The 16,698-nt window shown below is 35.2% G+C and overlaps 1 protein-coding gene across 1 annotated transcript; it reads left to right on the forward strand.

The window, feature by feature from the left end:
• The first annotated feature begins 2,479 nt into the window (after nt 1-2,479).
• LOC136971699 (peroxisomal trans-2-enoyl-CoA reductase-like) lies at nt 2,480-15,333 on the forward strand. Its single transcript, XM_067266177.1, has 8 exons — nt 2,480-2,851; nt 2,925-3,055; nt 5,081-5,246; nt 7,541-7,622; nt 10,387-10,483; nt 10,601-10,702; nt 14,051-14,165; nt 14,316-15,333. Exons 1-8 carry the CDS (start codon nt 2,737-2,739, stop codon nt 14,351-14,353), a joined length of 846 nt encoding a protein of 281 aa, XP_067122278.1. The 5' UTR covers nt 2,480-2,736; the 3' UTR covers nt 14,354-15,333.
• Nucleotides 15,334-16,698: the final 1,365 nt, after the last annotated feature.

Raw genomic sequence — 16,698 nt, forward strand, 5'->3', positions numbered from 1 at the left:
TGAAAGCAACAGTAACTATTAATATAAGGTTTTTATAACGCAATCTCACAATAGATGGCACAACGCATAATTTTATTTATTATTGTTAATATTTTTGATAATTCAGAGGATTCATTAATTGATCATAATTTTGCATATATTTTTTTACGAATTCGTTTTTTTTTATTATAATCTTGATATTTTGTAAGTGCACACCCGGGATGTTGCTGTTTTGTTTTTTGTATTTGTCGCGTTCGTCATTGTTTTGACACAAAAATAATTCTGATTTTTACATCCTTATTCCTATCGAAAATTGAAATATTACTGTAATATATATATTGTAACTCTTTCCGCCCTGTGGGCACTAAGAGGGCCTTATATAGCAAGCCCATTATGGGTTCGGTCAGGCCACACTGTAATATTAATAAATATTACAGTAATACCTCAATTTTCGTTGACTTCGGTTATCGTCGGTATCGGTTTTCGTCGAAGTGCCCAAGTGACCTCGCTGCTAATTTTGCGAAAACAAAGGGCGACACTAAGCCGTTTTACGGCTTAGTGTGGCGTTATTTCACGTTCTGTGAGCATTACCCCGCGATAGCCCACCATTGGCCAACGTTTCCGTTCCATGAACACTGGGAGTTCGGTCTTGGGTTCGCGCTTCGCAAGGACGGGCTAGTCACGTGGAGTTTTCCGGGTTTTCTCCACGTCTGAAACGTCTGAATAGGGGCCAGTTTCCCTTAAACGGTCCTCCCGGAAGGCATTATTCCCCGCGATACGACCATCATAAACGCATACTACTACTATAACGTGACAATTACGTCACAATTTACCACGGAGCTATGTAGGCTAGAAGCTCGTGTCCAACTAACTTCTACAAGACGACATTACCGCGCGTGTCTAGCCAAACAACTCCTTTGACGGCCGGATGGCCGAGCGGTAAAAGTGGCAGCCTACCGCTCTGGGGGACCCGGGATCGAATCCGAACGGGTCGAATAATCCCCAGGAATTTTTCGGGGGTGGTCCGTTCGGATATGTCGGGCCCCGTCCCTCACCACCCGGTCGCCCCATTGTGGGCCTGGCCGAACCCATAATGGGCCTACTAAAAAAGGCCCTCTTAGTGCCCACAGGGCGGAAAGAGTTAAAAAAAAAAGCCAAACAACTCCATTGCCTTCCCTCAGATTAGTTTTTTTATATTAATTTTTTATTGCTTTTAGTATTTAACGCTATATTAATTCTCTATAAAATGTCTTTTTGGTATGTATTTCGGAGTGTCTAGAACGAATTAATTGGATTTACACTGATATCATATATAAATACAGTGGTGCCTCGTATAACGTACGCCTCGAATAACGGACGCTGCGAACAACGGACTTTCCGGCATAATTGGTGACTGCTCCATGGGTGCGTTCTTTAATAGCGGTCGCTCTGCGTCTCCGCTATTACGGAGGTGCGCTGCTGTTTGTAGGCATTTAGGAACGACTGTGAAAGAAAGAAAGATGGCGGCGCCCGCACTATCGGTAGTATCGTGATGGAGGAATCTATAATTCTAAAATAAGAGCTTTAAAAGGCAAAAGAAGGGTCCCAATTGTAAAATTTAACCATAAAATGGATTATTTGTTGAAAGAGCATTTAAAATAGCCTCGAAAAAAAATTCGTAAAGACACTTACATCATCGCGTGCGCTAACTCGCGCTTTCACAATTTCTAAATTCTCATTCATAAAACCACATAATGGACCCGGAAACAAAACTATCTGAGCCATGGAGGACGCCATGTTGCTTTCCACCGTAAACTACTGTTACAAGCGGCCGTTTTTGCCGTTCGACGGCGCGCACTCCCACCGGAATTTAGGAACGCGTTCCGCAGGAATTTTTAAACAGATGTCGCTCGCGCAGAGTTACGCGGAGGAATAAAAGAACGCACCCCATGTTCATTTTTTTTATGATACAGTACGGTTATTTTATGCTGCGGAACGAATTAGATGTTTTAACCACTAAGTTGTTCACGTGATTTTCCCTCTTGTAAAGCACGTATGACGTTGCAATTCGTGTTCGTCTCAAGGGGTGAACGACCTTGTACAAACCTAATGAGAACGGTAAAGGTGTAGTTGATTTTTTTTGTTTGAAGTAAAGGTGTAGTTGAGTATCGCTCAAGGCTGTACGTTTGTTAGAAACAATCGCTAACGTTAAGTATCCGAAACCTTTTCACGACGACAGTCTTTGCGTTCAGTATCTCCTCCCGGGTCGAGATTTGTCGCCAATTTAAATGGTCACGTGGTTTTTGATGTACATTTCTCACAATATTTTATTAAATTATAATGAAATTTTTAAAATTTTACTAAGAAAAATTAATGAAAACACGAATAGGGGACAAGATAAATTAAAAAAAAAAAAATAATTAAAGTTTATCTGTTTATATTCCGTATTCCAGGAAGCGCTAGTGTCGATGTTTGCTGCCGAAGTCACGTGGCGTACGAATCACGTGTTTACGGCTACTGCCAGTATTTGCTAGGGTCACCGAACATTTATGTAATAAACTCGATGTAATTGTGCTTCTCTCGTCCTGACAAACTAATAAATTGCATTGCTTTTAACCTTTTTATCCCTTCCTTTTATTCTCGAGTACGATTGGCTATTCTCGACCAATCGAGTTGTTTACTTATATCTCCGATGCGGTCGCGTGATTTTATCGCTGGCGATTAGATCGCCGTCGGTGTTTACGAGTCGCATTTAACGTAAGGAAAGAGTTGACAATAATGGCTGGCGTCGCTTCCGTCTTTAAGAGTAACCTATTCAATAAAAAGGTGGCCATCGTCACCGGAGGAGCCACGGGAATCGGCAGAGCCATCAGCTGGGAGTTACTAAGTTTGGGTATATAATCCGCACTTTTTTGTCTTTTGTTGCTTCGTTTCCTCGTAAATTTTACACCAAAATTGTCTTCCAGGATGTAGGGTGGTGGTGGCATCCAGAAAAGAAGAGAGACTGTCGATGATGGTGGAAGAAACTCGTGGGTGGATGGATGCCTCCCCCCCTCCGATTACTGGGGTCAAGTGTGATGTCAGAAACGAAACTGAGGTGAGTTTTTCAAACGATACGGGTCGGGGGGTCCCCGATCCTTCTCCGAGAAGGGCCGTGTGACCCTTGAAAGACGAGTTTGGGGTTAGGTACAAAAGATATCATCGAGATCCAAGTAAGGACAAATGTAGATTGATGTAAAATTCAAAAAAATTTCCCTAAAAGTGAGATAAATTTGTGGCATGCGGTGGCGGCGTTCGGCAGACTCGACAGTTCTAGAGCTGTTGAGTATTTTTCTGCCGAACACCCTCTATGGTAGCGCTGTTTGGTATTTTGACATCACATTTAGTGGCATCTTTCATTTACGCTACCTATTGCTACCCGAAACTGACCAATGGTGGCTGCTTTTTGTTGCAATGCATACGTCACCCATTGTTTGGCAGATATAACTACATAACAGCTACTGATTGAAACTACCTTTACTCAATTATAAGTTTTGACTCTGCTGAACGCAACCAATGTTAAAATCTCTTTTAGATATTTGTTGGATGGTGATGTGGGGTGGCACTTGTCTATGGTTAAATGTATGTCGTGCAATTGCTGATGTGTGCTTAATCATTTCTATGTTACAGTGACTGTTACTTTTCAATCGTGGCAATTCTTTCTATGGTTATGATCGTGATTTCGCTGTAGCTGCTTACAATTGGATTGTCATTGTCGCTGCGATTGTAGGCATTATGGCAACCATTTACAAACTCATAATTTTATTGAATGAATGTGGTGTTGTGCAGATTAATTAATTAATTAATATTTCTTGCCGTAAATCACTTAAGACTATTTATGCACTATATTACTTAAGTAGAGTTTGAAAATATAATTATTATTTTTAAAACTATACCCCAGATAGGTAATTCTAAAAGACAAGCAAGCGGTTACTACATTAACTTAGTATGGAGTGTGTGCAGTGGCGTAGCGTGGGTGTCAGCCACCCGGGACGGAGGAAAATTCGCCGTCCCCTTATTTAGGTATCTCAATTTAAAAGACTAAAATATACAGTAATTCTAAAGAACTTTTCGGCAAGAACAATCATCATTATTGTGTATTGTACAGATGTATTGTATTATTATTATTTATTGTGAAATTTTGCCGCCCCCACTATGCTACACCACTGAGTGTGTGACTATTCCAAACAGCTTCTAAAATGTAAAATTTTGCAGCTTTGGCTATTTATTACATATGCAAAAATAATTAGTCGCGAAAAATGATTTTTGGTGAAACGTAATAAAGGAACCTCGGGGGAACACTTTTCATGGGATTTGTCATCCACATCATGTGAAAATTTGCACTTTATTTTTGGCCTTAACAATTGAAATATCTTTTTTGACCTTTATATTTTGTCAGCAATTTCTAATCTTCACAGAAAGTTCTGTATATAATACTGTGCTCGTAGCAAGTGTTATGCATGTAGAGCCAGATTGGCCACATGGTGATTCTGGCAAATGCCATAGAGCCAGAGCTAATTAATGTGCTAGAAGTATACTTCTGTATAAGAATGTGATGAAAGAATTATGTAGATTAATACTTCATTAAGCATTATGTAGTACTTTTATAAGATTTACAAGTTGAAGCAGTGAAATGTTTTATTCACATCAATGTATCTCTTTATAAGTCAATTTATTAAAATTTATATTGCTTGGATAAATTAAATTAATAAAGAACAACGTGCTCGAATGCATGTGCGTGATGTTTATCAATTTTATATTGATGACGTCAAAATAATACGAGAACTTTGCAATGTAAAGCTTAGAATTTGGTTAATGTTACCTATGGTTCCAAGATGGCGGCCTGTCTCTGATTCCAGCAAATAGAAGAAGGGAAACAGTGGGGATGCACGTTCTAACCTAACCTGGCCTATTCTTATAAATTACCATAATTATTACCAACAAAATTATTAGAATAGGTTAGGTTAGGTTAGAACGTGCGTCCCCACTGTTCCCTTGCTGAAATCAGACGAGCCGCCATCTTGGAAACTGTAGGTAAAACATTAACCCAGAATTTTATATATTGCTTTTTTTTTTTTTTCAGGTTAAGAAATTAATTGAAACCACTCTGAAGAAATATGGAAAACTTGATTATTTGGTTAACAATGGCGGTGGTCAGTTTTTATCTCAGGCTTCGGAAATAAGTAAAAATGGATGGGATGCTGTCGTCAATACTAATTTGACAGGCACATTTCTTATGTGTAGAGAAGGTAATGTCTAACTGAATTGAATTATAGTAGCAATTTTTTAATACTAATTTTGACTGTATCCATTTGTTAGAATTAATTGAGTTTAATGAAAAAATTTAATTAAAATACATTAGTAATTGATATTTTAACAAAACTGTTATTACGTTTTACAATAAATAAGAATCAACCAATAACTAACAAATAGTTATAGTGTTATCAGCATTTGCTTGTAGTAGTGCTTTGTACTTTTAAAATGTAAGACAGAAAGCATATAAAAGATGTTTTAATAATATAATTGAATATATTGGAGATTTTAAACAGCTATTTCTTGAAGATGAATGGCTTTCAAATACAAAAGACACGATATGGATTAAAGAGCAAAACAAAGAAACCATTACCATAGGAACATTATGTTTATGAAAGTCGCTACGAGGTTTTCAATTACAATGAACTTATTCAGAGGTATTTACAAGAAGATAGCGAGGACCACAAACAAGAAGGAACCCTACCATATACAAACTAGTTAGAAATAAGGATAAAAAACCCTTTAAGATTACCAGGAAATACAATGTACAGTCAGTCACAAAACATTCCTGCAATATTCAGAAATAGCTTCCTAGATGTTTGTTGGGTCCTTATAAATAAGTGTTTCGTTTAAGGATAAACAAAACATTTATTCATATTACTTATTTTGACATAGGATTTAATAAAGTGTACATTATTATTGCATTTATAAACATAGGAGACAATAGTACGTTAATATCTTAGTGCTACTGTGTTTCAAACAACTGAATTATTAATTGAAAAGGGAAATGATTAATTACATATTCATTATTATTTGATTATTACACAATTTCGCAAATTGCATCCGATTAGCATTTTAAAAGTAAAAAATATAAATTATTATAATATTAAGACTGAATAATACAGGTATTCCTTGTATAACGTGGTAGTTACATTTTGAAAAAGTGCCATGTTATGTAAATCTGTGCTGTACAAAACAAAGGACTAATGCAAAACATAGGGTTACATTCCAGAAGTTAACAAAAGTATACTATTTTTTTCATTACTAAGAGAAATATGTTTATTAAAGCAATCAATAATTTATTTTTAACCAATAATTAATTAACAATCACAATTAAAAGTACCATATTACATGTTAATATTAATTTTAGTTAAACGAGGACATTTTCTTTTTACACAGTATTGTCGTCGTCTCGGCTTTTTTATCAATCTCGATCGGAAGCATCGACGACATTTTCGTATTTTTTATTTTCATCGTAAAAAAATTTTTGTGGATGATGAAATAAAAATATTTTATTAATTAAAACTTTGTTCTAGCGGGTCGCTATTTGTTTATGATAATTTCAGAATACGTAGCTATGATTAGTACTTTAGCAATCATAAGCCGGTTTATATGGCGTAGGTTCTAGGTACCGTATTTTCCGGCATATAAGATGACTTTTTAACCCAGGAAAATCTTCTCAAAAGTCGGGGGTCGTCTTATAGGGCGAGTATATCCCAAACTCTATATTTTAACTGTAAAAGTCGGGGGTCATCTTATACGCCGGAAAATACGGTATTTGCCATCACTATTGTTGATTTATCTCATTCTATTTCTGCTTTTTTTGTTGCTGAGTATTTCTTCTGCTAATGCAGTGTTCGGTTCCCCTTTGTTTTTATTATGTAGCTTGTGCTCATTCTGTTTTTAAAGTTGTATATTTACTATCTCCAGTATTGTTTGATTGTATCAGAATTATGTAAACTCTACTCACAAGAGTCAGCATTCTTAACAAGCCTATGGCAAGGTATTAATGCCTTGGCATACAGTAAGGCAATGGTAAGGTATTGATTACTGAATATACATGCCATTATTGAATCTTAGTGGTAATTGGTCCTAACTGTTGCATTTAGGTCTATCCAGCTTTCTTTTTCTTTTCAAATTTTCTATATTAATTTAGCATTTATTTTATGTCAATACATAACAATACTATATTTTTTTTACTGAAGTAACCAATACGCCTTTAATTGTGAGTAAGGTTGGAGAAACAATAATGCATTTTTGACATTGATAATGGGCCATCTTGAAGCGTAAATAAAACTTGTTAACTGGGGTTGAAAATGTTAGCATTTCTCTAATCTTATCCACTGTTAACATTGTATTGATTGCTTCATTAAATTAACTACAGTGACTAATTTAACTTGCATAATATTTTCTTCCATATTTTAGACAAAATATGATCAGTTAACTAATTATTTCTTAATATTTTTTAATAGTTATATGAAAATTCTATTTTCTTTTTTTTTGTATGAAGCTTACAATCAATGGATGAAGGAAAACAAAGGTGTTATCGTCAATATTGTTATGAACAATTACAGAGGTTCACCTATGATGGCGTAATATTTCCTTCCATATTTTTTGAATTAATAATTATTTATTTATTTTTATATGATATTTCTATTCTAGATTCGTTTTTGTAATAACCATTTTAAGAATTTTAAATTTACATTCATTAATCAAACATCCTTACTACACCCGATACGTTTAAAGCTATACAACAACCAAAGCCGAATATTATCGGGCGAGAAATGGCTATAATACTAATAATTTAATAGACAATTTGGCATTAGAAGTAGGCGTTAGATGCCATCTCTTAATAAATTTAATAATTATAAATTAATTAAATAATTTAGAATCACTGGAAGAAAAGAATCGGCTCGAAGTGGGACTCGAACCTGCAACTCCTGCAGGATTTCTTCCAGTGATTCTAAATTATTATTTAAATTATTTAATTAATTTTATAATTATTAAATTTATTAAGAGATGGCACCTAATGCCTACCTCTAATGCCAAATTGTCTATTAAATTATTAGTATTATAGCCATTTCTCTCCCGATAATATTCGGCTATGGTTGTTGTATAGCTTTACATTCATTTGTGAAAAGTTGTGTGCTAAGATAGAACTGTGTGATTACTGCAAAATTCGGCCTGCCCGAAACATAGCTATATCTCAGACGTGTATGCAAATGATTACAGTTGTGGTCTGACCATTTGCCGTGTAATTCCACCAGCATGCATTAAAATCGTTACCCCAGTATATCGTAAAGACTTGCAAAGACTGCGGTGTTTAGAATTTTCAGCACGCCTGATGTTTGGAAGTCCGAATACCAGGCGTGCGTATACAATGCGGTTGCGTTATGGAAGACATCGGACTGAGAGAGAAGCAGATGAGCATTTTGTTGAATTTTCTGCCACCTCACCATTCTGTCCTGACCATTAGGAGGTGTTATGTTAGATGGTAGCTTTAAAGCTATCCACCAACCAAAGCCGAATATAATCGTTTGGTTGGTGGATAGCTTTACAGATATCGGGTGTAGTAAAGATGTTAGATGGTAACTTTGCTCTAAGTTGCAAACTCTGAACAGATTACACCTAAATACATATAAAAAATAGTTATATATAAATGGATGATGTAACATTAATTTATCCTTTTCGATAAAACAATTATCGGAGAAATAAATTGTCATTTAAATTTACTTAAATGGGAAACAATTCAACAACCAAATTATGTATTAAATTCAAGAGAAAAAAAAATAATTTATAAATGTTCTAGGGAAGTTCAAGGTTTGAATTTAAAAGATATTTAAATAATAATACTTTACGGACAAGTCATGAGAAGTTTTAAATTATATTAAAATATATATGAATTATATGATAGTATGTGGGCTTCCACAGAAAATTTTCCATGGGAGACAAAGCTTGGAGACAAATAATTACATAACAAGTGGATTACAGGATACAGTATTGCATCAATATCAGAAGACAGATAAAGCATCCCACGGTCAGGAACATGCCGTGCTACGATACTGAGAGGCAGCACCATAAGGGGCAGCATAAGCAGCATTTAAGAGGTGCCACAAGTGGTGTTTAAGGGGCGGCATTTCGTAGACTTGCATCATACCGAGAAAGTCTACCGCACGGCCCTGCCCGTGGTCGATGGCGTAAGGTTATATATCTCAATCACTTGTGTACAATTGCAATTCAAAGAATTTTTTACTCGATTCCAGGGGGTAAGTGCCCGTTTTCCCACCTCTGAATTTAGAATTTGTCTGTAAAGGATTAAAAGAAGCGGAAAAATTGAATAGGCACATACAAAATTTGTTGACTAAATATTTTATTTTTTAATCTTTTTTTTTTGGTCACAAGTTGGTCTCATTTTGATCAATTTTTGTCTGAAAATTGACTGTTTCTAAAAAAAATGTTGAAATTTTGATACTTTTGTAGTCATTTTCAGGATTATTTTGACTAATATGATATGAAAATTTGATTTTAGCTGTCTGAAAAATGTAAAGAAAAATGATATCAATAGTATTAATAACCATGTACTACTAGAAATGTTTTAATTATGATCACCCTATACAAACTTGCATGTTTGATAGAAACATTAAACACTATTATTATGCTGTAGAACAACGTTGTGCTGTTACTTTTTGAATAAACAATATCAAACATTCATTTTGCCGAAATTTAAAGTAAATAAATGAGTATACCTAATTTTGTTTGCCTGACCAACAGGTGGGTTGCATGGAATTTTCTGTTTTCTGGGCCTTTGTGTGTTTAATACCTAAATAAGGAGCAGTTTTCCATAGAAAATTATCCCGGAAGTGCCCTCTCCTTGGCAGATCACCATGTGTTGTGTTACCTTATTTCATCGGTCTAATCCAATTTAATAATATAAAAAATATTAAAACTGATTTCGTTTTTGGGAGAAAATCACAAACAAAAAATTTGGTTAATGTAAGCCTTGGTGCCAAGATGGCGGCTCGTCTCTGATTCCAGCAAGGAAACAGTGGGACGCACGTTCTAACCTAACCTAACCTAACCTAACCTACTAATAATTTGGTTGCTAATAATTATGATAATTTATTAAAATAGGTTAGGTTAGGTTAGAACGTGCGTCCCACTGTTTCCTTGCTGGAATCGGAGACGAGCCGCCATCTTGGCACCAAGGGTTACATTAACCAAAAATATATATATATTTTATCATTTAAAATATTTAAAATTATTAGAATAAGATTTGATATAATTTAAGATTTTATAATTATTTTTGAATATTTAGAATATCTAATATGATATTACTTAATGACAACGATAATGCAGGCATTCGGCAGCAGCCAGAGCCGGAGTTCAGAATTTAACTAAATCGCTTTCCATAGAATGGGCCGAGAACGGTGTAAGAGTGAACGCCGTTGCTCCCGTTAGTAATATATACTTCAATATTTTGAAATGTGATATAGAAAATATTAAATTTTTTAAAATATAAACTGTTTCAAAATATTTAACTTAATTATAATTACTGATATTTGAATTTTAGGGAACCATATATTCAGAAACAGCAGCTAAAAATTATCCAATAAATGTCTTTGACGTTGCAAAGGACAATTTACCTGCTAAAAGATGTGGAACACCCGAAGAAGTAAGTTAATTTACTTGAGAACATTTACCCAGTATATTTCAAAAATTTTATTTAATTATCAACATTTAACGCTATAGAATATACAAAATTTAAACGGAATAACATTAAAACAAGATTGTGCTTAACTTAAAGTAAAAATTGAACACAATGTTATTGTCGTTAAACATTCAGTTGATGTCAACACTGGGTCACTCTACAGATCAGATCACTCCAGTTTGTGTCGGGACTGTCTCTTTTAGATGACAATAAAGATTCTACAGGTCACTGTCTTGATCATATCTAACCCGCAAGTTTCTCACATCCTCTTCTCTGTGAGCTACAGGCAGATTCCAGCATGTTGTCTCTTCAGTGCATTTTCCTGCACGATGTATCCGAAACAGGACAATTTTTGCTTTGTGCAAAAGTCACACGTACTTTTGTCCGATTAAATAACAAAAAATTGCTAACTTGGATGAATTTCTCGCAATGAATAACGCAATTTTTTAATATTCACCACAAATTATTTTCCAAACTAATGTTTTCCAGCTAGTTTATAGTTCTTTGTCAGTTTTAAACTTAAAAGTAACGAAGGAATGCCAGTGTTCAAAAGCGTTTAACTGCAATTAAATGACTGTCTTCACACTTAGAAATTATAGCATAACTTCCTTGCTTCTGAACAGACTGTAAAATATATTCGTATATCTGAAAAATTTTAAATCATCATTTTTATGACAACAAAACTCTTTAAAATTATTAGCTACGTTATAATGCAGATTAATAATAAATTATTATAATTTTAATAAACCGACATAATGTATATACGGTAGACCCCCCCTGTAACATGGTAGATACGTTCCGTGTTATATGAATCCATGTTGTACGAGTCACTTAAATACATGAGCCAATCACAGCCCAGCACGTGTGCAGTTTAGGGGCTACGACTGTTTGAAAGGTTTTCTTCCATAAAATTAATCGATTCTGGACTAATTTGATTCAACATTTCCAAATATAATATCACATATAATTTTTTGGGAATAATCCATATAAACTATGCTATAAACAAAAAATTGTAGGATTACTTACCGAGTGCGCACCGTTTGACGACGCCATTGCTTAAGCTTGATTTCGTTGTGGAGTGGCTCGTCGAATGGCGGGTGCGTGTTTCCCGATCAGCGAATTTTTCGCAGAAAAATAACTTAACTTTGGAGACATCATTAATAAAAATATAATTTTTATGACCGTTGAATAATAAATGTTTTTTTAGTAGGTCCACTGTTTGTTTAAACTCAACGGTTTGTACAACATCCGCTATTGGCCCAGATTCGACCAATCCTGTCGCAACACGAGTCGGCGATGACATTTTACTGTGTTATATGAGTCTCTTTTAGTGTGTTATACAAACACAATCGCAATTTTTTCGCCATGTTATGTGAACCCGTGTTATAGGGGGGGGTCTACTGTACACAGAATTACCATGCATCCTTATTTATGCAGACATGGTAATTTTTATCTCCAAAATGAGGATGTCTGCACACATTTTTGTAAATTTACTGTTTTGCTTACATTTCCAGTGATTGAACATTTCTCTTCACTACTGTGATACCCCACATAAAAAATGAGATTTTGTGAGATTTCCTTTATTGGTAAAAGTATAGCTTTAAATTTAAAATCAGAAGTTTGCTATTCGACCAATTACATCAGCACTCGAGTAGCATTTCCACTCTGCTCTTTCATTCTTAGCATTGTTTTTCATTGTTTCATCATGTTTAGCATTGTTTGTTTCTAGTTTTTATTTCAGTTTCGGTTATGATTTTCATTAGCATTCAATTTCACATGTCACATGTGGAAAGTGTGTAGCCTTGGCTTAGCAACTAGATTCGTCTAAGCAATTGCTTACTTAATACAAGATGAATCATTAAATATTATAATTTTAGATCATTTGATTTGTAATCTTAAACTGTACAGAGTGGCCACTTTAATCAATCCACTGGAATAACTAAAAGAAGTATGCAGTGGCATAGCTAGCATGGGTGACACCTGATGCGAATATCGTGGTGTCACCCTTTTTAACTCTTTTATAAAACACTGTTGAATTGTAATATCTTTGCACTCGAGCAACTCGAACGCTATATTGAATATGCGATGTCGCAACGTACGAGTTCAGATTTATAGAATAAATCATAGTAAGATTTTCAGCTGGTGCGAGCTCTCGTGGCGTCTCCTCATAGCAAAGAAACTGTGATGGTAAGCGAGTCGTTAACCTTTTTTTTTTTTTTTTTTAGGTACAGGCCTATGGGTGACACCCGGGGCAGGCTGCCTCCACCACCCACCCCTAGCTATGCCTCTGGAAGTATACATTCTAACAAAATATTTATTGAACTGAAAATGTCAGACTTTGGGGGAGTTTGCAAGACGATGCTATTGGGTTTTATCATAGATGGCACTACATTCATTTAGGGAAAGTGGGATTGACTTCATTTCTCAAGTTGCAACCCCCACTTTTTTATTGCATATTGTGAATCTACATCGAAAACAAACTTTTTTTGGAAGATGCACTTATTAGAAGTTGACTTTTTGAACATTTATGTGTCTGCCACATAACGCACATGTGTCTGTGAATATCTCTGAAGTTTATTTAAAAAGTCCAGCAATGTTTGGTGGTGCCATCTGTTACGATATTTCATTTTAAAAACTTTTTATATTTTTAACTATTATTATAAAATGGCACAAAGCTTAATTTTCAGGGTAGTGATAGGTTTTATAAAAAATTGTAAATGCTAATAACGAGTAAAATCGTCAGTAAGTCCAACTGTATCAGAGATACGACATACAACCTCCCTTTATCTTCCCACCACCTTGTCAATCTTTAACCACCAAAATTTAATTGCATCAATCCCTCTAATAAAACAAATAAACATCCACCAAACCCTTTTAAAAATCTCCCTGCAAAATTTCGGAAATTTTCAACAATAAGCACAGGAGTTATTAAGCTTTCAAACAGTGTGAACAAAATCAACTGATGTCAGATTGGTCCTAGTAAGAGAATGAACCACTTAAGCATGGTAATTTTTAATATTTTTCTATTTACAAGTATTATGCTACAGATGAGACTGTAGTTTTATGGGAGGCAATATTTAAATCTGTTCCATATTTGTTGGCTACTTTATTTCCAATACAGATCTGGTTTTTGGCAATAACCATCCCATTGTCTGCCAAAAATTTACTTTTCCTTTATTTTCTGTGATGGTTTTTCAAACAAAATACAGCTTAAGGCTGTTATTGCTCCCAATGCCAAAATTTTTCACTTAAGTGTTTTTATGAATATCACCAGGTTTCATGTATTACAGTGTGATTGATTATATTTTGCAGATTTCGGCCATTGTCTGCTTCCTGTTATCTCCCGCTGCCTCTTACATCACAGGGGAAACTATTTATGTGGATGGTGGTGAAAGATTATATTCACCTCTTTTCTGGAAAATCTCAGGTACTGCTTCTTTGTCCCTTTGTTTTTTGATCTGTTTATCCAGATACCGTGACTACCAACTCTAAAGCAACCAGATAAATGAGTTTCCGCTCCTTAGAGTTGGTACCCATGCCATCCAGAAATACTAATGGCAATTTCTGTGTATTTCAGAGCACCACAATCTGCCTCCATTTCCGTCCAATCTGTAGCAGTCGGGATAAATCCAAATTGTATTCTGTCTAATCACATCCATTTTCTCCTTCAGTGACCGATGATGGAATGTATGACTAGTTTTGCTAGTTGCCAAAGTCTTTGTAAGAAGTGCCCGAGGCAAAACCTCGCTGGATTAATTATGAAAAGCTAAATGGGTATACCTCCAAGAAGGAAAGTTAAAGCGGCAATTCATTGTAGGATAAATTGGACCTTTCTGGACCCATCAGGTTTCAGACCTGCAGTGAATCTAAAAGATACAGCTTCTGATAGTCTGCTTGCATTATTTCTCTTGGGAAAGAAGGCCAAAAACTTTTTTATTCATTTTATTGGCTAAAACATTGGATCGTCTGAAAAAGGTTGAGTGGTGGCACTCTGTCAACTGATGGTTATCTCTGTCGTAATTGTAAAACATAGACTAATAAACAACATTTGAAAATCATAACAATCTAAACTGAGCATATACAGGTCATGGCAATATTCCAAAACAGAAAATAGGGGATGACTAGACTGGGAAGTGGGCACCCATTGAAGAAAAAGATAAGGACTGTGACCTGAATCTATCCTTAGCTGGGAAGTCAACAGAAGAGTGAAATGTTGGATTTTTATCAGTAAGACATTAAATCTCTCAATACTTGGTCCATTCTTCATTTTCTATTGTTTTAGGGAGGATACACTTATGATTGGCAGGTGTTATTCCAATAAAAACATTGAATAAGAGATTAGTTTCAATAACTACAATAAAACTTGTGAGAGACAACATTTGTAAGCAGTGGTACCCAAACTTTTTGACTAGTGGTCACAATTGCACATACGCTGTAGGTAGGTAAGAGGCAAATATTTTGTATATTCCAAAATGGGTTATTTTTGCCGTTTGTAAATAATGTCAAATATTTTTACAGGCCAGATTTGGCCAGGGCCGTAGTTTGGGCACCACTGCTTTAAAGGGTTTCATCTCTCTACCATTTTTATACTGTAAGACCATAGCCTAAAGTTATCCAGTTATTATACTACACCCAGACACTGTCTACTCTTCTCAAACAATGATTGCTATTAAAAAAATTTTAGTGAATAGATTCTAAAATTACAGCCAAAGTTGAAGCTAAAGTGATTAAACAGAGTTCATTATCCAAAATTCCATATATTTTACATAAACTTTTTTATCCATCATTTGCAAACCTTCATGTTTAATAATTAGCCAAACTGTAGTCCAATAATCCAAAATTTAATATCATTATTATAGAATATTTGGGCTCAGTTACTTATAAATATCTACAATGACTTGTTAATGTAATGTTTGCACTGGCCCACAATCTGGCAGCCGATTGGTGAGGGACGGGCCCCGATATATTTTGAGACCGATCGTCTGCAAAAAATTCCTGGAGTTTTTCAACCCATCCAGATTTGTTCCTGAATCCCCAGAGTGGTAAGCGGACATCTTAATCAGTCGGCAATCCGGCAGTCTAACTGCATTGGCTCTTACAAGCCATCTTGTTTGTGATAGCTGTATAAATTTCCTTAATTGAAAACAGTATCCCCAGAGCCAGGCTTAGATAATTTCCTGCGCAGGATGCAAAATTATCTAAGCCTAGCTCTGGGGACACTGTTTTCAATTAAGGAAATTTATACAGCTATCACAAACAAGATGGCTTGTAAGAGCCAATGCAGTTAGACTGCCGGATTGCCGACTGATTAAGATGTCCGCTTACCACTCTGGGGATTCAGGAACAAATCTGGATGGGTTGAAAAACTCCAGGAATTTTTTGCGGACAATCGGTCTCAAAATATATCGGGGCCCATCCCTCACCAATCGGCTGCCAGATTGTGGGCCAGTGCAAACATTACATTAACAAGTTGTGATAAATACCACTAGTCTCACTATTAGAAGAAGAAACTTTTACTTATAACTTTTTATGTTTTTACTTATGATCAAATGGCAAAAAGCTTAATTTTAAGGTGACCAACTTTTTTACGATGAAAAGGAGGACACATAAATTGAAGGAAAAAATATTGTAAATAAAAGAAACATTTTATTCATTGCAACAATAATACACTATAATAATCTCTATTGCATGCGTATGTGCTGTGTTGTTTCGATAAGAAGTAAACAAAGCTACTTGCATGCAACGCACTCTCTCAAGATCTCCTGTGCAGAGCACATGCGTTTCATAATTGCGTTTTGCTGCACTGTACTGAACCTTGACGAACCGTCATGTCAAATACAAACACATCACATTACATGCAACGGATTGGCTCATCATCAATCAAATATGGAGATTTACAGATTAGTCTTCAAATATCAGAAAGAAGGATACTTCGAGGGAGGACAGAACTTACAAAAGAG

The sequence above is a fragment of the Centruroides vittatus genome, unplaced genomic scaffold (assembly GCF_030686945.1).
Source record: "Centruroides vittatus isolate TY-2023 unplaced genomic scaffold, ASM3068694v2 contig_2682, whole genome shotgun sequence".
In the NCBI taxonomy this organism is placed as follows: domain Eukaryota; kingdom Metazoa; phylum Arthropoda; class Arachnida; order Scorpiones; family Buthidae; genus Centruroides; species Centruroides vittatus.

Excerpts from the sequence above, each read along its gene's own strand:
- LOC136971699 (XM_067266177.1), top strand. The coding sequence starts at position 2,737 with ATGGCTGGCGTCGCTTCCGTCTTTAAGAGTAACCTATTCAATAAAAAG. Across the intron at positions 2,852-2,924 it reads CTGGGAGTTACTAAGTTTGG|GATGTAGGGTGGTGGTGGCA; the intron begins GTATATAATCCG and ends ATTGTCTTCCAG. Across the intron at positions 7,623-10,386 it reads AGAGGTTCACCTATGATGGC|GCATTCGGCAGCAGCCAGAG; the intron begins GTAATATTTCCT and ends ACGATAATGCAG.